This window comes from Ceratina calcarata, unplaced genomic scaffold, assembly GCF_001652005.2.
Source record: "Ceratina calcarata isolate Rehan_Ccalc_2016 unplaced genomic scaffold, ASM165200v1 scaffold428.2, whole genome shotgun sequence".
Lineage (NCBI taxonomy): Eukaryota > Metazoa > Arthropoda > Insecta > Hymenoptera > Apidae > Ceratina > Ceratina calcarata.
Window position 1 is genome coordinate 469,314 of NW_017166501.1, and position 22,797 is coordinate 492,110.

The window sequence follows — 22,797 nt, forward strand, 5'->3', positions numbered from 1 at the left end:
CTCCCGATGTCTGATTTCTTTTTAATTATAGAAAATACGTTTTTCTAAGGTACATCAACTTTTGGGATTGACTGTATAGTCAATACATCCTTAAGTCGTCAAAAATTAATTTTCTTACCATCGTCGCACGACCGCTGCCTTAACCGGTCGCGTGAGTAGCATAATTCGGTCGGTGTCACCGGATCGATGATGCAACGAGAAGCCGGGGGGTACCGTTGGCCACTTCCGGGGCATTCGAGGTGGCCGGCCGGCAAAGGCCGTTTACACGGTTCCCCGTTTCCAGAACGCTTTGTTATTCGACGAAGGAACTATCGGAAATACCTGTTGGCGGTCTCGTGACGAGTGGGAGGATTACATCTATATCGCGCGGCATGCCGTGATCAGGATGCACCGCATTTGCATAGATAACCCGTAAGCTCGAAAGCGGAGCCGCGAGCGATCGCGATTCCGGCCGTTCTCGCCCGTGATCGATGGCACGTTGCGCCCGTGAAAGGAGCCGGCCAGACGAGTCAAGGTACAGAACCAATTTCTTTTATCTTTCTACTTTCTGACCGGAGTAATTGGCCTGTGAATCTCGTCTAGATAAGCCCTAACCGGTATTCTTCTACGACTGGCATAATGGCCCGTGCTGTACGGCGTATTCATTGTGCAGGAGCCTGTGAAATTATCTTCGTAATTGATCCGACAATGATTGAATGGTGATCGTTAGTCATCCAGCAATTGCTTTGGTAAAAAGTGTCAAAGCCGACGATTTGGCTCTATTTATACTCGGCCATAGGAAATCGATGATTCATATTTAATGGCAGCTGAAATTACGACAGAATCGCAGCCGATTAGATCGAAAGTCTTTGCAACGAGCCGTGCCTTCTAATCGAGGAGCGCTGGCATTTTTACGTGAACATATTCGTGCCGGAAATGATTGCCGGTTCGATACTCGGGAATCGAGTAACGATCGTTCCAGTCCATCGGCCAGCTCTTAAGGACCGCGCGGCTGATCTCTGATAAATTTGTCTAGTGTGTTGACTCGAAGGCACGAACACGTCGCGTCGTTCAACGAGTTGATTAATTTCGCTCGCCGCAGGCACCTGTGGCTTGACCACCGTCGTCGATCCATCGTTTTCGATGTAATTACACCTGCTCGCTCAAGATTCTGTTACAAACGAATTATCATCGACTTCGGTACAATTTCATCTTCTTACATAATTCAAGGAGTTCCTTCTCCTCGTCGTGTCACGTTCTATGTCGTTTTTAACGTTGACGATGATCTCGTAGGGTTTCGATAAAAATGGCTGTACTACCGATCGTATAATTTCATTCTGCGTTCCAAATGAGCTCCTCGGTTTGCCAATTGCTTCTGCACCGCTTATTTTTTTGCCAATTGAGCTCGTCGGCTTTTTCAATGGTCAGAGCGCATTGCAGCAGACCTGGCAGGCGGCGAACCAAAAAGGACATGCCCTAAAAAGCCCGGTGATACGTGTTCCAAGGCGTTCGACGTCGGCAGGTACCCTGCGGATTTTTATTCCGCAAAAAAAGCTTGCTCACTCGTTCTTTCAACGATCCGTGTCTCACCTCTCCGCGCGTTATCACGTCATTACCGAGCACGGTAACTCAATCGTGTACCCTCCGGTCGCTAATTGCCGCACCGGCTCGAAACGCGCGTTTCCCTTCGGAAGCGTAAATTTTTGGGTCACACCTTTATCGATCCGTGAACATGCTCACGCTCGACCTACGTTCCCTTTCTTATTTACTTTACCCTGAAAGTTGCCACGGGATCTCGCTGGATCCGAATTTATTGGAGCGCGAGGAACGAGCAAGACTCACGGATCAACCGGGCATTACACGGGGATTTACGTTTGTCACGAGAAGAGGCACAATACTCGGGGATTAAATGTATCAACCTGGATTTCATACACACTGGAGATCATCCTTGATCAGACAATTTTTTAAATCGATCGGTTTCTCATTAAAAGAGTTACTCTATCCGAACATTAACGAGAGTCGTTACTGTGTATAACTGCGAATCTCCTTTCTATGAAACGAACCGAGACTCGTTAAGGAATTCGAAGCGTGTGCAGCCGCATAGATAACGAGAGAAAATCCATGGAAAGTATAGCATTCCAACCACTTCCGGATCCGCGCTTCTTCGCACGCTTCGACCATTCCCGTCTGCACGCCGGAAATCGAAAACCAGTCTAATCGATACGCCTCTCTCCTCCTCTTCTCTGCCCCGACCACGATAGAAATACTGCGGGTTTAAGACCAGCCGCAACACTTGACCAGCCAATCGTTCTGTACAGATACTACTTATACATGTACATTTAAGGAGCTATACTAGTGTAACAGCCCAAAATTTAATTCTTTTTGGGAAATTTTTTTTAAAAAGAGTATTCTATCGAACCATGTTTTTAAACTTTATGCATGTATTTGCCTATAAATGAACAGTGTAAAGTGAGTTATAGTGTCAGCAAATTTGAAACATACCATTTCGAGAAAAACGCGTTTAAAGTATTAACTATTACATTATTACTTATATTNCAATAGTTAACTAGTAATTTGCAAAAAACTGTTTTTTCGTTTTTCGTCAATAACTCGTAAACTATTAATGGTAGCGAAAAACTTTTATACAGAAATTGTAGATCTCGCCGTCCTCTACAAGAAAGGTCCTATGCAATTTTCCCGTATGTCCAAGGGTTTAGGAGTTATTGAGGAAAAACGAAAATTTTTTCCAGAAGTTCGCCGTTTCGACGCTGGGATGGTCGGATTTTGTCAACATCAATAAAATGCCAAATAATCATACGTAACTCGTTAAATATCGAAGTTAGAAGGAAAACAACTTTTATTTGAAGCATTTCTCGAAATTTTGAAAAAAAAATTTTTCGTCAGCGTCAATACTTAATTGGATATTTCCTTCTATACTTTTTAGCACGTAGCTATTTATTATTAGCATTAGTCTTCCGACGTCTGATTTCTTTTTAATTATAGGAAATGCGTTTTTCTAAGATACATAAACTTTTGGGATTGACTGTATAGCCAATACATCCTTAAGAAACGTGATATTCTGTATGTTATACGGTAGAACTGCGAACGAAAGACCGAGACTTTTACTAGCGTCCCAAGAGTAACGTGGGAGTGATTGCTTCACGGTTCGATCGAGTATTCTCCGGGCTCTGTTAATAAACGGAACACCGCGTTTATGTTTCGTAGCTGTTAAGAAATTGCCGTCCTTGAGCGTTTCATAGGTCGGGTCGCGGAAACGTTCCGGAAGATTCGCAAATTAGCTGTAAAATATGACTCCAGGACGTGGCGCGTATGTTAAAAACGTGGCTGCCAGGCCGGCCTGTCGAGTTCTATGCAAATGATTCTAGAACAGGAAACTCCGGGTCGACGAACCAAGATCGGCAGCATTTTACCGGAACTCGTTATACCGCGTCCGCGTAATGAATATCGATCGACGCGTGTTCGTCATAGACGGCGAGGATCGCGTGATTCGGGGAAAGTTCAGTTTTAATTGGCCGTCGAAAACGGAGTCTAACTATTCCCGTTAACGGGACTTGCGCCACTCGCTTAATTTAATTGACTCCGTCCCGCGTGAATGAATGTGCCTTCTTTTTCTGCCCTTCGATCGTTCACCAGACTTTTTTTTTCTTTTTCAAAGGAAAATACGTCCTTTGACTCGTCATCGAATGTCGTCACATAATGTAATCGAGTAGTTTCCGGATGTATAGCCACCGATCGGATCGTCAGTCTAGCGTGTTCAGAAGATATGATTTTGCATAAAAGCAGACTCGATGCTCGCCAAGAATTTCTGGGGACGCCTGACTTTCATACGTCCGGAGAAAAGTATGACTATACATCCGTAGACTACTGTAATTAGCTTCGTATCAAAGCACGGGCTTTACATTTGATTTAGCGGTTGAAGTTCGCCCTCGTGACTGGCGTTCGCACACCGATCGACCCACATAGATCCTCCCGCGATTAACAGTGCCTAGATCAGGCAACGATTGAGCCAAGAAAAAAATGCAGTACTCGCTACATGGACATATATACATATGTATTTGCACGTTGCGACACGGCGCGTTACGTACGACGTTTTCTGGAACAGAATCGTGTTAATATACAGTTTATACTATATGTACAACCATCGTGTGAATTTTTTTTAAAGGGGTGAAAGTGTTGGCGTCGTCGGTCGCCCTTTTGGTCAGGTGTCTCTTCGTTCGGTGATGGAGAGCTTGTGAATCGGTCGGTTCGAGTCGATCAGCAGGATGTCGTTGTGGAGATAGCTGATCAGGGCCGTGGACACGTGATCCGCCCGCTTCGTGACGAAGTAGTACAAGGGCGACCAACTCTTGCGCACGCGGACGTTCATCGAGTAGATCGTCTCCCGATCGGTCTCGCTGATTTGGCTGACGTGTTTGATGAACGTACAGAACTGCGATCTCGTCGCCGGCGCGTACACGGACCTCAGCCTGGGACCCTTGTTGGCTAGCAATCGATAGATCTTCTGGCCACGAACTCTGCTACCTAATATATTGAGCGTGTGCAAGTTCCGGCACCTCTCCAGTATGCGGATCAGGTAGATCGAGCGTAGGTACAATTTCGACGTGGAACCTGCGGTAGAAAGTTTGTCGTTGGTCGTTATAGCGACGATATCGACGAGAGAACGAGAAGTTTTCGTTTTTAGAACACGTTTCTACGTTCATCCGAGCTTATGGTGATGTATGCAAAACGCAGCGACCATGTCTCGAGCCATCGTTGCCATGCAAATACGTTCGATGCTATTTCTGCGTTTACGTTCTTGCCTCATGCTCGTATCGATCAACGCGAGGACGTGTGCGCTCGTATGTGAGAAGAATTCGTATCAATCTTGAAACCGACAGCTGCTTCCGATTGATCGTTCGCGCGTTCCGACGAGCGAGCGAGCAACTTGAAATCGTTTTGTATACATGCTGCACTGCAGATGAGCTCAACAAAGCGTGCATAAAATACTAATTGCGATCGAACCGCGGAACCTCGCGAATCGATACAAATCCTTTCACAAAGGATGCAAGAAGACGAAGGAAGAGCTTTCAGAGCACTTTTGATGCACGGTGTAAAAGAGACCGTGATGCGTCGTTAGAAGATGTGACTACAGAGAAGCGTACTGTTCCTCGCTGTTTGACACGCGGCCAAACGTTTTTCCATTTCGTCGTGCCGCCTCCCATCGGGATGAATCAAACGCAGAGGGAAGAGAGAGAAAGAGAGAGAGAGGAAAGGAATTTTTTGAAGACGAGCCAGGAGCTTCGTCGATATTTAGCAAAAGAGAAAAAGCTGACTATAACAGAATAGAACCTGTGCAATTAGAAATGTGCAGTTCCTCCAAGCGTTTGTTGGACAGCGAGAGCTGCCGTAGGATATCGTCGCAGTCAGCTCTGATGCTTATACTGAACTTCTTCAGCAGTGACATTCTCTTCAGCTCTCTGATTACTGTATCCGTGTTCTTTTTATTGTTCGTCACCTAAGAAGAGAGAATGAAATGACGCCTTCTGCTGACGTTCCCTCGATCAGCATGATTTCTTTTCTAAGCTGCGACTACTGCTTAGGCTACGTGATCATAATTCGAAGGATTGAATCGTTCACCTCGTAAGTTCGCCATAGAAACGGGTCGGTGGCGACTCGATTGAACAACGTGGACACGAGGCTGATGGCGTACAGGTCCTTGCACGAGAGATAGGCGAAAATTTCGTAGATGATCTCCACCGGCAGGGACATGATTCCCGCGGCCGGGTCGACGGTCCGCGCTTTACACTTGTCATTACTGATCCTGGCACGTTTTCTAATGGGCTCTGGAGTAATCGCGACCTCGTCCATCCTCGTTGCGTTTCCATTTCTGGTATCGCGCGTGTGTCTTCACATTGTTTCGAGATAAACAGTCGTGGACAAATTCTCCGGGCACGATGATCGATACTTCCGTATATTGCTGCTTGTTTTTTCTCACCGGAGTTACCGCATTTAGGCTTGTGAAAAGGACTACGAATTTTGACATCTGTCAGATCGATCCTCGCCTCTCTTTTGTCCGACAATGCGTCGGTAAAATCGTCTTATAAATCCGGCGCATTCTACTACGTTTTTATTAAGGACGTATTGGCTATACAGTCAATTCCAAAAGTTTATGTACCTTAGAAAAACGCATTTCCTATCATTAAAAATAGTGCATTTATCTTCTAATTTCGATATTTAATGAGTTACGTATGATTATATGGCATTTTATTGATGTTGACAAAATCCGACCATCCCAGCGTCGAAATGGCGAACTTTTGACAAAAAATTTCGTTTTTCTTCAATAACTCCTAAACCGTTGGTCCTACGGGAAAATTGCATACGACCTTTTTTGTAGAGGACGAGGAGATCTACAATTCCTGTATAAAAGTTTTTTGCTAGCATCAATATTTAACGAGTTATTGACGAAAAACGAAAAAACAGTTTTTTGTAAATTACTCGTAAACTATTGACGCTAGCGAGAAACTTTTATATAGAAATTGTAGACCTCGTCGTCCTCTACAAGAAAGGTCCTATACAATTTTTCCGTATGTCCAATGGNGTAAGATTTAGAACGCAAAACGTGGGGTGTATGCAATAATTAATGCATGAATGCCCCACGTCTTTCGTTCTAAATCTCACAAGCATTTTATAATTATTTTATACTCTTTAGTCAGTTTTAAAAACGTGGTAAATTATAAACATTCTTTTTCTCTAAATAAGTATTTTTTAACATTCTTCTGACTACGACGGTGAACGATAATATTAAAAATTTCAAACATTTGATATTATTTTGAGCCAGAGCGATCTTAAATAAATGAACCCAAAGTCATAACTAAATGATCGAATGAAATTTGTTATGCGAGGGTCGCGAAAATCATGATAGCAGTGACTCATGCACCGACCATTCTGTCACCTGCTTTTCATTCCGGTTAATAGCAAGGGGTACCGTAACAACGCGATAAATTCTGCTTTTTTTGGGTAAGGGACCCTCGTGCGTGCTTTTAATAGCCACATGCCGTGCGTACGTAATGCAAAGATAACGCTCTTTTCCGAGTCCTGTTACCTTTCTCTTCGCCGAACCGGCGCAAGACATTTGTTGATATTAATACCAATGACGCGATCATTGCAAGATTTAAATTTCATTTAACGAAGCGCTGATCATATGTAAACCGAGAGAGGCCTATTTCTCAGGAAGTCGTTCAGAGAAACCTTTCAGCGGTCGCCTGTTCGGTAAATAATTAATCGAGACCATTTATAAAAAGGCGTGAGTATTTTATATTCAAAGGAACATCAATGCCATCGATCGGCGGCGTCGCGACGTTACAGTTTAGAGATACAATGTCGACTTTATATCATCGTCGCACGTGATCCCCAGGGCGTGATTAGTTAGGCGCCTGACTCGTGCAATTTGCCAAATTGTAGCCAAGCTTCCGCCTGTAATTTTCTTTCACGGTGCACCTTGATCCGCTTACCCACATGATCTTAACTCTGGCAAGAGTCAAGGTGCAACGCGCGGTTATACCAGTTTTAACCATTAACATTCCGCTGGCAGAAGAGCAAAGTGCATGGCAACGGGCTGGGAATCGATCGCCTGTTTATAAGCGCGAAACCCGAGCGTGGGTGTAATTAAAATCGAGGGAACACCTCGTATCGTCAACTCGCACTTTCACAAATCCCACGTCTCACGATTATCGTGGAATTTTGTGTTAAACATCTCAGATTTAGAATTTAATTCCTAGGATTATTTCAATTTTGCCTCTAAAGGTGTTTCTTTATTTGGCTGGGAAAATATTAAGTGTCAGCCAGTCTACTTATGGTTCCTCTTTAATAAACCGATTTCGGGGTTTGGAAAGTCTTTTTTTAAACTTGCACGTTGAATAAAAAATAAACACGTCCGCGGTATGTGCGCACCGGTCGTCCTCTGGTTTATTCGGTCCGCCCGCTTATTATTGAACGTCATGCAGTTTGTCCCTTTGCGTCTCGCGCTTGTTCCCACACAAATTATTGACGTTTCTGTCGATGCAGAACGGACACGTTCGCGGATCGTGCGAAACGAAACAATGAAAGAAAAGTCGTACCGAGCTAATGCTTCTTCGTTAACGACGATGCCTGCGTTCTGCATTGACAGTAACGTGTCACGATTGAAATTACGCAGACGTCTGTGTATAAGAGGGATGTTTTCTTTAGAGTATTCTGGTTCTAAATTTACAGATAAATCATGCTGTCCCAGATGAAGACGAAACCTGCTGGGAAACTGGAAGGCAAACGCTCGAAGGAGTTGATGTCGTCTTCCAGTCTTTCCGGTATGTCGCAATTATCGAACAGCAGCGAGGAGACTCTAGAACCTCTTGTACATAAACCGCACAAACAGGAAACGAAGGAAAGGTAAGCCGAAGGCCAATTATGTGCATCAGAGAAACTTTTCAAATACTTACATCAGTATATGTAGTTCGTACAAGGTTTGAATTATAAAAGGCTTCATCACTGAGGAGAGATAACTAAAAAGTTAAACTTATGGAACTTTGTGTCACACGGAAAAGTTTGCAATTTAAAATATAATTTTGGAATCTACTCGTTAAAGAGTAATTGACGATGAATGGAATAATTGACCGATTAGTCTTGAATTATTCGAGATAGAACAAAATTGTATACGACTTTCCTTGCAGGTAATAGCAGTACCTACAACTTTCATTGGAAACATTTTTTGAAATTCCAAGAAGAAAAATTTTGAATTTCTCGAGACTTTGCTAAGGGGTACCCCTTCAGATTTTGCAAAATTCTCATATTTCCTCAATTACTTCTAAACTGTTGGACCTACAGGAACATTGCATGGGACTTTATTTGTAGCTGACAACTAGAGATACAATTTGTGTCTGAAACAGTTTTCGCTAACGTCAATAGTTAATGAGTTATTTGCAATAAACTGTTTTATCGTTTTTTATGAAATACTCATAAACTATCGACGCTAGCGAAAAATGTTTCAGACAAAAATTGTATCTCTAGTTGTCAGCTACTAATAAAATCTTGTACAATTTCCTATTAGTATGAATTTATCGCACCAAACTCGTCGGTGCGATTACCGATTGGGCCCCATTCGTTGTCTGATTACACAGGCGCTGCGACTGTTTAATAATATCTCCTCGGTGGCTTACATTCAAGTTAATCAAGTGATTTCGTTGTTATCGACGTCTGATGGCGCCATGTCCTGGTGGCGAAATGTTTCCCCGCGAACCGCATTTTTAAATATTAAGTACAATTACTTTTCATTTTGCAGCACAAGAAAAGATGCAAACCCCCAACACAACGAATGGCTTTTAAGTGGACCAAGCGGCAATAAATCTATTTTGCGTTTCAAGTGAGTTACACTTTTGCGTTATGCGGATTAAGATTTGTTTGTTGTATATGTATAATCTGTTGTTTTGATTCTTTAGATGCTCCGCGTTGGCCTGCCCACCGGAAGAAGCGCCGGCGAGGAAACTGCATATGACTTACAAAATTTTTCAAACGGACACTAAACTCATAAATCTTCTGCTTCAGTCGCACGGTTTATCAGAGGTAAGTTAAGAAAGAATTGAACATGTCCTTTTAAAGATATTCTTTATTGAAGTTCGATGCGGGGCTGAAATTATATTCGACTCGTTAGAATACAAATTAATTTTCTGCTTTTAAGTACATATATGTATATCGGAAATAATAGCGCAGCTTATGTTTAGTAAAAGTACAGATTTTATATGCATTTGTTTTGATTCGTTTGTTAATGGCATTACTTTAAAGTAAGTTATTATAACATGGCGTATTGATATATTTTCGTATTTTATATTTAGTAAATTATTATTGATTAATTAAAGTAAAGTACTTAGTCATACGAGCAAATCAACTTCAAAATCTTTAAGTCACGAACATATAAGACGACCGATTACTGTCACCAGTAATTGTATAATAAAATCATTTTTAATACTGACAATTTTACAGTCTATTAAAGTAGAAACAGCAGCCAATCGTGTCATGGACAAAACTTCTAAGAAGCTGCTTTCCTCGATATATAAAACTAGAAAATAAGAAACCTGTTACTAAATACAATTGCTGCAGAACCAATGCGCACCCGGGCACAAGTCGACGTCCAAGTTGGCGCGAGTCAGAGTAGTTCTTAACATTCGAACACCCTCGCAGTCTAGACCCCAATTTGCCAAGTTTCCAATCTTTCTCAGTCTTTTACAATTCTTAAACATATTGAGAACAGTAGCCGCGGATACTTTACTGGCTTCATATATGTAAAAACACGTCAAGTTCTGTACCAAACTATTTTCGCACTTGTCAGATCTTTTTGAATTCCTGTGTTTGCTTGTTCCACTCAATAGTTTTTCCAAATGTTCGTTCGTGAGATCGAAACAACTGTGAACGTGCAACGCTGTTAATTCCGGCGCCAACGAAAGGATTTTCGTGATAGCAACGGCACTGACTGTTCGTCCTAACTGAATTCTTTTCAAATATTTCAACGGAGGAGGATCGGCTCCTTCCGACCAAATTATGTTCGAGCCATCGTTGGTGAACGTTCTGATGTTGGAACAGCTGCTGAAAATTTCTTTCAGGTCCACCTGTATCGGATTCTCGTTCTGAGTTATTCGAAGGTGGAGCTCGCGTAGATCGTGACCGTTCGTGCGAAGGTAGTTGTAAAAGCCGTCCAACCATTCTCTCTGAGGCGGTATATTGTGCACGCTCAACGATGTGATATAAGGGAACAGTCTTAGAGCTTCGGGGGGATGATGAGGTTCTGAGATGTGTAATTTTTCCACTTTCGGGCAGGCTTGTGCCAAGAGTTCCAAACGGACCGGCGTCGTCCTGCAGCTCCTCGCCTGAGTCAGGCTGAAAGGGGTCTTGAATCCGATCAATCCTTTGTTCATGATCTCTACCACCCTCCCCATGTGACCGTACTCCGCTAAAGACTCCAATCTCGGGACGTGTACCAGAGCCAGAAGCACTCCCGCACTGGTCACGCCGGTGTTCGCGACGTTAAGTACTCTGAGCGTATCACAGAGAAAGTTTCTACTTTCATAGTATTCCAACAGTACTCCTTGTTTCTCCTTTTTCTCCGATTTACAGTTTCGCATCTTCAGTTTCGAAAGCAGCGTTTTTATACGGGACCAGCTGGTAGGCTCCTGCATCGTAGCGTGCGGTATCTTGTCCCTCAACTCGACTTGCAACAGTAATTGCTTCAATCCTACATCCGTTACTTGTCTCGAACAAGCTACATCCAAGTGCACAAGCTTCGGGCATGCTTTTCCCACCACTTGAAGCACCGCGTCACTGGCGATATTGCGCAAAGTCAGACTTATCAGATTCTTCATGTTCAGAAGGGCAGACCTTAACAGTTTGCAGTCCAGTCTCAGTAAGGCTGAACGGGCCAGCTCCAGCGATTCAAGCCCGATTCCTTCCGTTGCGAGTAGCTTTAATAGAGAGGTCTGGTGACTGCATCCATAGTAGCAACACAGATTCACTTTCAAATGCTTTATGTCGTGTCCCAGAAGAAGGGCCAGCAGATACAGAGGAGCTGGACCCGAAATTAGAGTCGACCCATCGGATGCAGGCCCGTACAACATTTTTGACGTCTCTTCTATGACTTGAGACCTCAACCGTGCGGGCAACGCATTAATGTAATAAGGTCTGATAGTCTGCTTTGCATATGCCAACACTTGTGCAGCTGATGACTCTTGTGAAAGCACCTGCAGCCTTCGGCACGTCCCGTCGAGCTGTTGACACACACGTCCCAAACTAAGCCCCTGCAGGGAGTTAGGCTGACGGTGGCCAGGCATCTTCTCTTGTTTATTCACTGTAATATACGACAGATCGATCAGCCGAACCGTGGTCGTTAACACGAGACTGTTTTACGTTGTTGTGTGATGTACTTTGACGATAGAAATAAGGAAGTTGCAAAAATATTATTATCAAAAGTTCGGAACATTGAAATTGCGCAAAGATAGTGCAGGAACGAAATGAATATTATGAGTTTGAGGTTATTTACATTTAGAACGTGTTAGATTGGTAGTTATACGCGTAATTATGAACATGACAAAGCCATTAGGATAAGAGTGTTAATTGAAAGAAGTGTGTTAAGGAGAAACAAGTTTTTCTGTACACTTGATAACAGTTAAAAATTCCTGGGACTTTGTAAACTGTTGTTGTGACAGAACGCGCCGACGCTTTCCCTTCATACCGTTTTACCACCTTTCAGAGTCATCGTCTTGAATGAAAAATGATCAATGAATTTTCCATTCCTTTATAAATCCGACCCCATGAATACGAAGTGAACTTTGCTTTATTTATCAAGAACAAACGAGCGATTAACTTTATTATTTTCAAGTTCAAAGTTTGCCAAACAAATACTATTAATGATTTTATTATGCCTTGGGATTTAAACAAGATTCTCTCGGGAAATAGTTCCTAAATTCATTTCAAAGTTCGAAGAAAATTCTGTTACGCTCATCAAGTTCGACAGGAAGAATGTTTGTATGCACGTCTCTCTTTTGTGACCGTACAGGAATGTACGTTTTCACGTGACAGTAACTGTCATGATTTTCGCTGTCGTGACTGTCGTGCGAATGAGAGAATCCCATAGACCCAAGAGAATGGAGGATATATTCCTATTGATTTCGTAAGAAACAGTTGTTTGTATCGCGTCATTCGTTTATTAATAAAGTCGTGTATGCTTAATGAGACTCTGAATTTCGCTGCCAATTCTCCTATTTCGACGTTCCATCTACGTTCATTCATGTGCCTATCGTGATTCCAGTTTCGTGACAGTCAAGTTTTCATGACTGTATTGTGATATCTCTGTTACGATTTATTCTCGCGTGAAAACCTAGCACATGTATCACGATAGATCAATCAGAGAAACTAGGAAACATGCTCGAGACGTGCTTCGCTCTAACGACGTTGCGTTGCGGTGCAACTTGAAAATCTGCACACGCTCCTCCGACATATCATGAACAAATAGACGATCACTTATTACTTTCTTCGGTCGCGTGTCATCAATTTTTTCCGCTTCAATGTAAGCAGAAGAAGAACGTTAATTCATTACCCAACTCGTTCCACGTAACATCATGGTTGCATAAAAATATCCTTAATTGACTAAACTGTTCGTATCCATGATTTATTAGATACTCCAGACGAGTCATTCGAACGCAATTAAGTCTCACAGTTGTTTATTACAGACGGAAAATATAATAATTAAATTGATAACAGTTCCGGCTGGCACATAGTACGTATCATTTTTTATCCTGCTGACTATAAACAATTTCCGTTTCCTCGCGCGTTTGAATGACAGAAATAGTGGTGTCGATGCACAGCGTAATTGCGAAAACGTTGGACGATACAGCGAGGTTTCTCGCGACCTCTTGTTAATTAACTAGCGCCTCGTACTCTAATGCAATTTCGCGGCTCGTCGCAGATAGCTATCTGCGGGAACACGGGAGAAAACATGGAATTTGCCGAGTAAATATTTTAATGCGATTACGTAAAATGTTTGAGAAAGGTAGAACGACCGATATTGATATTTCACTCGACGAAGACCAGAGGGAATCTCGTTGGAAATCAACGGGATAGACTGAATGTTATTTAAAAAACTGACTGACAAACGTTAGAAAAGATACCCCTTAAACTTGACCCAGACCTACGTTCTCATCCAATCCGGATTTAACCACGTGGACAAAGGGGAGACAGCGCACTGGAAATAGAAATAATTGCATCGCGGATCGAAGTGTATGCAAATCGCAACTGATACTGATTAGATAATACCCGAGGTTGAATTATTGAAATTCAATCGGCCAGCAGTATTACTGCGCAGTGGATCGCGCATCGTTGAACGAATGGAAATCGACAGAGCCGGGAAGATGAGCATCGCTCACGGGTCACGTGACGTGATATCAAAGTGTGCAAAACGTGGTGGACACCACGAGTCGTTCACACATTCGGTTACATAAAGGCAAACAGAACCGAATCCGACACACCGCTGCGACACTTTCACTGGACCATTTTTCTTTTTTCGTTCATTCTACTTGCGAGCAATCGACGCTACTTTCTAGTAACGGTATTTAAAACGCTTGACACTCGGTACTCATGTTTCTACGCCGCTCGAAACGCATAAGAGGGATCCTTCGATCGAATAATCGAACGGTACATAAATTATGAATATTTCATTATTTATCGGAGTAAGTATCGTTTGAGCATTGCTAGGTTCTCTTTTGTTACTGATTCAAGGTGTACATCGAGCGTATGCTACCCACGTGTCGATGCGTCACGAGAATTCAGCGATCCAAACAAAACTTTCAACTCTTCCAGCCACAGGCAGTAGGTTGGAGCTCCTCTTTCCATTGAACTCGATTGAACAGTCGGAAAGAGGCAGCGAGTTTATTTCGAGCGATTCTTTTTCGATCGGTACCTTGGCCGACCCTTTCCCATTTCGCATCGGTGGATCTAAATTAATTCAGAGTTCAACACACGCGCAGGTTTCTAAAAGCAGTACAACAAAGTTCCCCGCAGAAAACTCGGCCAGTCTCCAACCGTGTCGGACGCTTATCGAATATTATTGAAACCAAAACTAAATAAGAAAAGGCCACTTGGCCGGATATCAGTAAGACGAGAATAAAAAAAAGAAAACATTGGAGAGAACGCAAACAAAATGAATGGAGCAACGGTATGGAGATATCACGATCGAGAAATATTCTAATTCAATGAAGACACTGTGCAGATGAAAGTATCGTTTGAGCATTGCTAGGTTCTCTTTTGTTACTGATTCAAGGTGTACATCGAGCGTATGCTACCCACGTGTCGATGCGTCACGAGAATTCAGCGATCCAAACAAAACTTTCAACTCTTCCAGCCACAGGCAGTAGGTTGGAGCTCCTCTTTCCATTGAACTCGATTGAACAGTCGGAAAGAGGCAGCGAGTTTATTTCGAGCGATTCTTTTTCGATCGGTACCTTGGCCGACCCTTTCCCATTTCGCATCGGTGGATCTAAATTAATTCAGAGTTCAACACACGCGCAGGTTTCTAAAAGCAGTACAACAAAGTTCCCCGCAGAAAACTCGGCCAGTCTCCAACCGTGTCGGACGCTTATCGAATATTATTGAAACCAAAACTAAATAAGAAAAGGCCACTTGGCCGGATATCAGTAAGACGAGAATAAAAAAAAGAAAACATTGGAGAGAACGCAAACAAAATGAATGGAGCAACGGTATGGAGATATCACGATCGAGAAATATTCTAATTCAATGAAGACACTGTGCAGATGAACGAGAAGTATGGATCGGAATTTCATCCCATTGATTTTCTGAATATCATTGCGAAGAACAGAAGGATGGCAAGGATTTATCAAGTAATAACAAGAAGAATCCTAGCAATTGAAAATATCGTTTAATCGCTCCTACGACTTTTTACTTCTTCAGGTGAAAGCACGCGTTGCCAAAAGAGGAACAGTCGAAAAGACAGAGTTAGTAATGGTAAAGAAGCGAGTGATCGTAAATGGAAGAGGAAAGAAAAAGACGAAGACCTGGCGTGTCAGGTTCCTACCTTGAAACAAGCAAGTCCCCTACGGGTGTCTCCTGAGCGGCGGCTCGTGCTAGACTGCCGCCGGGACAAAATCGCATGCGTTTGCTAGCGTACTCTCCGCTCGCGACCTCGCCGTCCGGCTTTCAGCTTGCCCACCACACGGCGCCCTGTCCATTCCCGTGGTCGAGTGGCCGGCCAAGATCGTATACGTAGTACGCGTTCTCGGCGTACCTCGGGCAGAGTCGCATTTGAAGTGTACTGCATTATTTATTTACCAGATCACAGGGTATTTAGAAAACATCAATTTCCTGGAGGAGAGCACGCAGTTACGTCGCCGTAATCTCTTTGTAACCTTTCCTCAAATCTGAAAAAATCTTTCTTCAAATGGAGACTCGGGTTCCAAGAATAATTAGCATGCTAATAGCAGACTCCTTGCGCACTTTTGTAAACATCTGAACATGCCCAGAATCTCTTTCCGTACTGCGTAGATGGTATAAAAAACAAGAGTATCATTCAACGGCACCCACTATCATTTTTGGATCCGAATTCATCGCTTATCAATCGTGGCTCACGTGTATCGCAACGTGGTCGTTGATAGTGGGAACAATAGTACGCGTTCTCGGCGTACCTCGGGCAGAGTCGCATTTGAAGTGTACTGCATTATTTATTTACCAGATCACAGGGTATTTAGAAAACATCAATTTCCTGGAGGAGAGCACGCAGTTACGTCGCCGTAATCTCTTTGTAACCTTTCCTCAAATCTGAAAAAATCTTTCTTCAAATGGAGACTCGGGTTCCAAGAATAATTAGCATGCTAATAGCAGACTCCTTGCGCACTTTTGTAAACATCTGAACATGCCCAGAATCTCTTTCCGTACTGCGCGTAGATGGTATAAAAAACAAGAGTATCATTCAACGGCACCCACTATCATTGTTGGATCCGAATTTATCGCTTATCAATCGTGGCTCACGTGTATCGCAACGTGGTCGTTGATAGTGGGAACAGAGATAAGAATATCGTTTGCCGGGGAAATTGTTTCATATATGCACGAGGGGTGTAAATTATGTTAATAGACGTTGGTATTGAAATAAGAAAACAAGTTGTTTCCATTTGGTCGAAACGTCTTTTGAGTTATTTTAGAGCTCAAGGTCAACGTATTGAAATTATAATCGAATCTTCAAAGCTTTTAAAGCAGTTTTATTATTTGGTTATTATTCTGGTTTTATGTTCAGGTGTCATTGAAATATTTTTGGCTCGCCGAGGTTTGTAGGGCTCGAGGATCACTCGACTATTTCTGGATTCGGCCCTCGCCAGATCTCGTTTAAACGTCATCTGTGTCTTCGGTCGAAAGGGCTTGGGCACCTTTCACTGAGAACGCCTTGGCCTTCTTTCATTTGCCCGAGAGTTCACTTTAAAAATCGAAATTACCCTGTTTTCAATCATTTTTCGGCGACGAGAATTCGTTCCAGCGTGACTTTTGTTAAATGGAAAGGAAAAAGAGGAGACGATTCCAGCGCCTGCCTCCGGTCGCCAGCTTGTTATCCTTGATCAGTAACGCAATATGTGGCTCACGTATAAGCGCGACACGTTAAAGCAGCGAGCAGAATCATGACCGAGTGTCGCCTTCTCGTCGCGCATCTTTGGTTTCAATAGCTTCTACTGCTAATCGCTCTAATAGAATCGCCTGATGTTATTGTCGCACTCATTGATTAATCATCGCCTATGAACTTGTAAACTGGAAACACTACATTGTTCGGACCAGGGTATATCGTTTCTCGACACCGATACGTAGAGAACCTGGCAGACAATGCAGGGAAAACAAACTTTTGTTTTTTTATTCAGAAATTCTCAGAAGATTCAACAACGTTGCGAATTTATACGATTATTGTTATCGTTTTCAATCTTGAAGGAAGAGATGCACTTGTGCGATAAAAACAAAAATAGAAACGAAGAATAGAACACAAATTCTAGTTAGCGGAAGCATGGGAAGACCGCCTCAATTCCGCTGGTTCTTCCCTCTTCGAAGACGTAGAACCGGAGTAGTTTACGGTGTCGCGTTCTCGCGCAATTACGAGCCGTCTTGGCTGATCGATCCGAGGTGAAAGCAAATCGTGCACCTTAAAGGAAAAAGAAGAAGGCGAAGACGACGAGTCTCTCGAGTCTAACGTATATTCGCAGCCTCCGTTCTAATTAACGTCTCCTTAAACGCGGCACTTTACGCCTCGAGTTTCCGCGTGATGAATTTTCCCCCGGGCCAATTATGTTACGCCTCGTTCGCCAGCGGATGCGATTCTTTTTCGCACACGATCATTACGCCAACGGGAGATCCCGCGAGATCTTCTCGGTGACAAGACGGCGAAGTCACGAGCGAAGAATGTTGCCCTCGACTCCCACCATGATCATCATCCGCGTTAATGATCAACGATACGTTCACTAATTACATAATAAAATCGATTATTCCGCAAGTGCGTAACGAAAACTTTCAGTATCCTTGTCTATGATCCGTCGATTTCTAAAATCTAACAAGAGGATTTCTTCGAGGTCGGAGAAAAATATTTAAAAAACATTTAAAGAAGGAAGCAAAGGGAGGCGGTAATAAAAAAGTTGTTGCTTGGGAATACTTTATCCTCCTGAGAATATTCGTGTGCAGCAATCGTGGCGAGCAGGTGAGGACACGGGCAGAGTTGGTGGGATAAGGTTTGAGGGTCACGCGCCGCTTTGGAAGGTCCGTGACTGAGAAGCTAACCGGTCCTGAAGGCTTGCCGACTGGTAGAAAATTGTATACGACGTCCCCAGGTGTCGGTGTTCTTCCTCGACTTCCGCATTGCCCGATCGCTTGTCAGTCCTCGCCTCCGTCGATTCCTTCCGATCGACACAGATCAGGCGTTATTCAGGCGGTCTTGGGACGAGGACCTTCGAGTCGAAACGCGGAAACGGTCCTTGAGTGGTCCCATTTGCATCGACCGTTCTTGCCCATTTGCTTCCACAGCTACGGTTAATGAGAACAGCCAGCTAGATCTATTCTGTATCCTATGTACATATAAGTGCATCGAGTCTCCATGTATTTCTCCAATAATCATTTAAGAATTCTTTGTTCACGAGGTGACGAAGAGGGTTCAACGGCACGAGTTTGACTCAAGTTCGACGATGTATTTTCAGCATCGCGTTTTTCCCCATGCGGAGAGAGGACATTGAAGAGGAGATTCATCGCGAAACGCTTCGCATCCAGAGTGTTTGATCGTTTAACGATCCCGTTCCGTGACGCAAAAGCAAATCCATTACTGTGTGTCTGCAGATGAGAAGTCTATGAGCTGAGCGCGTGGCCGTGATCACGTAGTCTACAAACAACTTAAGCCAGTCCCTTCCTCCCATCGTACTTTGCTCGGTTTCGTAAACGAGAACTTTGCCTAACGATCGTCTTATCTTCTAATCTCCCGTTTCTTTGTTCACGTTTATTGCCGAAATTTGAATACATTATTGTACAAATAGTAGATTGGTATTTAATTTTTCCATAAACGGTAGGTCAAAGTGCGACGATTTCGTGGAAGAGCACATCATGCGTGGTTGAAACGTGTCGTCGTTACTGAACGGGGTTGTATCGAATCATGATGAAGTCGATCTACATTAAACTCAATTGATGCGATCACGTGCTCGACGCTCTGTAGCTCTCGGGTCATCATACGCAAATGCGAGCGGCGCCGTTATACGATTGAATGAAAAACATATAACGAAACAGGTGCTTCGTCGATGGGTATACAAATTACGGTGCGATTATCGCGGCCGAGGGACCTTTAATAGGCATCATCCTCTATTCCGGTCGATTGTTCGGTCTTAATTAGAGTCAACTCATTAATTAAACCCATCTGGCACGGTCGCTTTAAATCTCGTTACGCCAAACAGCGTGGTAAAAAGTCGCAATTATGCGCGCAAGAGGAGAGGACTGAGAAAGTGTCGTGTGCACGCAAACGAGATGATTAAAAGTGATCGTCCTTCCGCTTGGTATCTTGAATTTCATGCATTAAAATTCCTCGGGGCGCGAAACAAAGTTCTATTCCACGCTTGAAATTTTACCTCTTCGAAATTCATATTTCTTATCGTATCTGCATATTTATATGTTTTCGACGAGTTAATTGCGTTCGAACGAAAAACGGATAGTGTAAAAGAAGCGAAATTGAAAGTACGGACACTTATGGCAAAGTCCGTGGATCCGCTACCGTTGCTCGTCGTGACTCCTCGCTGTTATCACGACACTACGTCTACCTCCGCGTTAATAGTCTGACCGCGTACTTATTGTTCCTACGAAAAGTGACCGCAAGGTCGAGGAAGACGATACGTGAGAATGACAATGCATCGCGAATAATAAAATTGTTTGCGTCGATGAAAAACACGTTCTCTCGAATTCAACGAGGCGCCGGGTCTTACTAAATCGAACGATGGAGATATTTTTGAACGTAGAAATAAGAGCAAATCTATACCTAATGATTTTTTCATACAGCATAACGAAAGGGGCAGCGAATAAAAGATTGCGTTTTCCAGGTTCCAATGAACGAGATGGACTTTAATATTTTGTGGATGGGGAATCACCCGAAGCCAGATATCCTACGGAATTTAATGCCTCACCAGAAAGTGAATCATTTCCCAAGGTACTTGAAACGCTCTTAGAAAATTAAATGCTGGATGATTCGTCAAACGTCGTTAGAAATAGATATTGCTAATAACATTGAGTTTACTCTAAATCTCTTACTCTTACCGTAGATCGTACGAAATCACGCGCAAGGATCGACTTTACAAGAACATTGAGGCGATGCAGCGTAGCAAGGGTTTACGGAACTTGGATTTCATACCACAGACGTTCCTGCTTCCGAGCGAGTCAAGGGAATTGCTCACAGCGCATTTCAGGTATCGCGGCCCCTGGATTGTCAAACCCAAAGCCAGTTCTCGCGGACGCGGCATTTATATTGTTAACAGTGTGAGCATAATCATTTTCAGACATGAATTATTAATTGAAAAGTCAATCCGCGCATCGATGAAGACAATAGCAATTTTAATCCCCCGATTTCGATCTAATAACTGAACAAGTTTCTGTACTTGCAGCCTGAGAAGATTCTTACGGACGAATCCGTGATCGTCGCGCAATACATAAATAATCCTCTGTTGGTCGATGGACACAAATGCGACTTGCGGTTGTACGTGGCCGTCACGAATTACGACCCGTTGTTGATCTACCTGTACGAAGAGGGTTTGGTAAGATTCGCCACGGTGAAGTACGACGGTGGTAACCAGTACATATGGAATCCTTGCATGCACCTATGCAATTACAGCATCAACAAATTCCACGTGGATTACGTGAAGTAAGCAGAATCGTCGTTAGCGTATGTAATGGATTGCACCATTGTTTCGAATTGTCTTGTAGAAGCGAGGATCCTGACGCGGAGGACGTCGGCCACAAATGGACGTTATCGGCGTTGCTTAGACACTTGCGATCGATGGGACAGGACACGGAATTACTCATGCAGCGCATAGAGGACATCATAATAAAATCGATTCTCGCGACCGCGTCCGGCATCGTGAGCGGCATCAAGCAATTTGTGAAACATCCCGAAGCATGCTTCGGTATGGTCTTTGCTCGTTGCGTTACGAAACATGAAATGATGTAAGATATTTAGAAGTAATCGTTTTAGAACTGTTTGGGTTCGATGTATTAATCGACGATACGCTGAAACCGTGGCTACTGGAAGTGAATTTAACGCCGTCGCTCGGTTGCGACTCGCCGCTCGATGTCAGATTGAAATCTGCACTGATAACCGATTTGCTTACTTTGGTCGGAATACCTGCGATTGACCCGATGCTACGGCCTCAAACGCAACATTTGAATCGATCGACCTTGTCTACCAAAAGAATAGTCAGCGTAAGTTCTTTGTCCAGTGGTGTTCCACTAATAAAGCAGTGAGTCATAAACCGCGGATTTTTATGCAAAATAGAAATGTATTGATTTAAGGAATGACATTTACTAACAATGTCTCATGTACCTACTCGTAATTTTACGAAGTTGGATTTCATTATCTCTAGTGTAGAAGAGTTCATTCGGCAGAGACGTTGACACAGAGGAAGAAGAATACTAGTAAAAGCAATATTAATAAATCTGGATTAACGCCGGAGCAACAACGGATAGTGGCATCTGCCAAAGCGCAATTCGACAGGCGAGGAGGTTTCGTTCGGATATTTCCTAGCCCGAAATCGTGGGAAATGTATTCACAATATCTGGGTAAATATTTCGTTTCGCGTATCATTGGATTTTAGTCACTCTATCAAATGTAATTACAGATCCGACTACGGGAATACCGATGGTTTCGGATCCACTGGGACCAGGCAGAGTTCCGCATCAAATCAATACTAATCACAATTTAATGTTGCACGAGCAATTGTTCCCCGCGGCCAGCCGCACTACCGATTTTATCATTCCTGAAGTAACTCTAGATAGACTCTCTAGGTACAGTTAGAGAGACAATATTTCGAACGCGTAATTTGAAAATGGTATATACTTGGTGTAATTGATTGCAGATATGAAAGGTATGAAAGAGCTTTGGTAAAAGGGCACAAGCAGAGCTTGGACCGTGGTAACAGTAAAGAAAACATGGACATTGATAGGCACAAGTATAAAAGTCAAGTAGTACAATCTATGCACGAAGGAAACAAACTCAGGTGAGTGACCTTTTGTAGAAATAGTTTGAGCTGGGATAATTATCCGCCCGGATGTATGGACAACCTCAGCCGTAGAAATAGTCAGTATGTTGCATAATTGTAAAAATGTTTCAGTCCTGGGGAAGCTAGAAAGGCCTTCGGTTTATACTTGGGACACGTGTTGCGCAAGATATCGCAGCCTAACGCGGATCCGGCGTGCTGCGATCTCGTAATGAAATTCCTTCAACAGTCGGCCAATAATTTAAGGACACCGTTCTTTTTTACCGTGAGTTGAAAACTAGTTGAGAACCAGTCTTGTACACACCATTTTTCTATATAATAATTTTACACAAGTATTTTTCTATGCAGTTACCAAGTAGTAAACTGAGCGACAAGGACCGTGCTGCGATCACGGCTAAGCAACTGTCTGACTTTTTGCACATGTACAATCGTGAGACAGATCTTTATGCAGATACAGTTGATCGCCCACGTACTGTCCCGAATCGACTTTTTCAAAAATTCTTGGCCGCTGCCAGGTAAGTCTTTTTCAAAT

General features: G+C 43.2%; 3 protein-coding genes across 8 annotated transcripts in view; 1 reads left to right on the top strand and 2 right to left on the bottom strand.

Annotated features, from left to right (window-relative positions):
* TTLL5 (Tubulin tyrosine ligase-like 5) overlaps window positions 1–22,797 on the top strand; it is a 29,476-nt gene that overhangs the window by 3,021 nt on the left and 3,658 nt on the right. For 2 of the 4 annotated variants that reach the window (XM_018027629.2, XM_018027631.2), the window contains exons 2-14: window positions 8,230–8,403; window positions 9,293–9,373; window positions 9,450–9,573; window positions 20,100–20,206; window positions 20,319–20,532; window positions 20,658–20,914; window positions 20,977–21,176; window positions 21,245–21,471; window positions 21,633–21,828; window positions 21,888–22,053; window positions 22,125–22,265; window positions 22,380–22,530; window positions 22,614–22,780. In XM_018027629.2, the coding sequence (XP_017883118.1) occupies window positions 8,237–8,403; window positions 9,293–9,373; window positions 9,450–9,573; window positions 20,100–20,206; window positions 20,319–20,532; window positions 20,658–20,914; window positions 20,977–21,176; window positions 21,245–21,471; window positions 21,633–21,828; window positions 21,888–22,053; window positions 22,125–22,265; window positions 22,380–22,530; window positions 22,614–22,780 (2,198 nt within the window). In that variant the 5' untranslated portion in view covers window positions 8,230–8,236. Of the gene's footprint in view, window positions 1–4,489; window positions 4,574–8,229; window positions 8,404–9,292; window positions 9,374–9,449; window positions 9,574–16,478; window positions 20,015–20,099; window positions 20,207–20,318; window positions 20,533–20,657; window positions 20,915–20,976; window positions 21,177–21,244; window positions 21,472–21,632; window positions 21,829–21,887; window positions 22,054–22,124; window positions 22,266–22,379; window positions 22,531–22,613; window positions 22,781–22,797 lie in introns of those variants that run through there. The other 2 variants (XM_018027630.2, XM_026815038.1) reach the window with 2 other exon arrangements.
* Window positions 4,157–6,141, bottom strand: LOC108626773 (uncharacterized). Its single transcript, XM_018027634.2, has 3 exons — window positions 5,617–6,141; window positions 5,329–5,494; window positions 4,157–4,608 (listed from the first exon to the last, which is right to left on the bottom strand). Exons 1-3 carry the CDS (start codon window positions 5,845–5,847, stop codon window positions 4,199–4,201), a joined length of 807 nt encoding a protein of 268 aa, XP_017883123.1. The 5' UTR covers window positions 5,848–6,141; the 3' UTR covers window positions 4,157–4,198.
* Window positions 9,599–16,111, bottom strand: LOC108626771 (uncharacterized). Of its 3 annotated transcripts, none has more exons than XM_018027633.2 (2): window positions 15,584–16,111; window positions 9,599–11,845 (listed from the first exon to the last, which is right to left on the bottom strand). In XM_018027633.2, the coding sequence occupies exon 2, from the start codon at window positions 11,826–11,828 to the stop codon at window positions 10,089–10,091; it is 1,740 nt and encodes a 579-aa protein (XP_017883122.1). In that variant the 5' UTR covers window positions 11,829–11,845; window positions 15,584–16,111; the 3' UTR covers window positions 9,599–10,088. The 3 variants fall into 3 exon arrangements, with proteins under 3 accessions (XP_017883122.1, XP_017883121.1, XP_026670841.1); XM_018027632.2 differs by lacking the exon at window positions 15,584–16,111 and adding an exon at window positions 12,152–13,630; XM_026815040.1 differs by lacking the exon at window positions 15,584–16,111 and adding an exon at window positions 12,038–12,145.

Excerpts from the sequence above, each read along its gene's own strand:
- LOC108626773 (XM_018027634.2), bottom strand. The coding sequence starts at position 5,847 with ATGGACGAGGTCGCGATTACTCCAGAGCCCATTAGAAAACGTGCCAGG. Across the intron at positions 5,495-5,616 it reads TTCTATGGCGAACTTACGAG|GTGACGAACAATAAAAAGAA; the intron begins GTGAACGATTCA and ends CTCTCTTCTTAG. Across the intron at positions 4,609-5,328 it reads GCACATTTCTAATTGCACAG|GTTCCACGTCGAAATTGTAC; the intron begins GTTCTATTCTGT and ends TTTCTACCGCAG.
- LOC108626771 (XM_018027632.2), bottom strand. The coding sequence starts at position 12,227 with ATGAAGGGAAAGCGTCGGCGCGTTCTGTCACAACAACAGTTTACAAAG. Across the intron at positions 11,846-12,151 it reads ATTTTTAACTGTTATCAAGT|TGAATAAACAAGAGAAGATG; the intron begins GTACAGAAAAAC and ends CGTATATTACAG.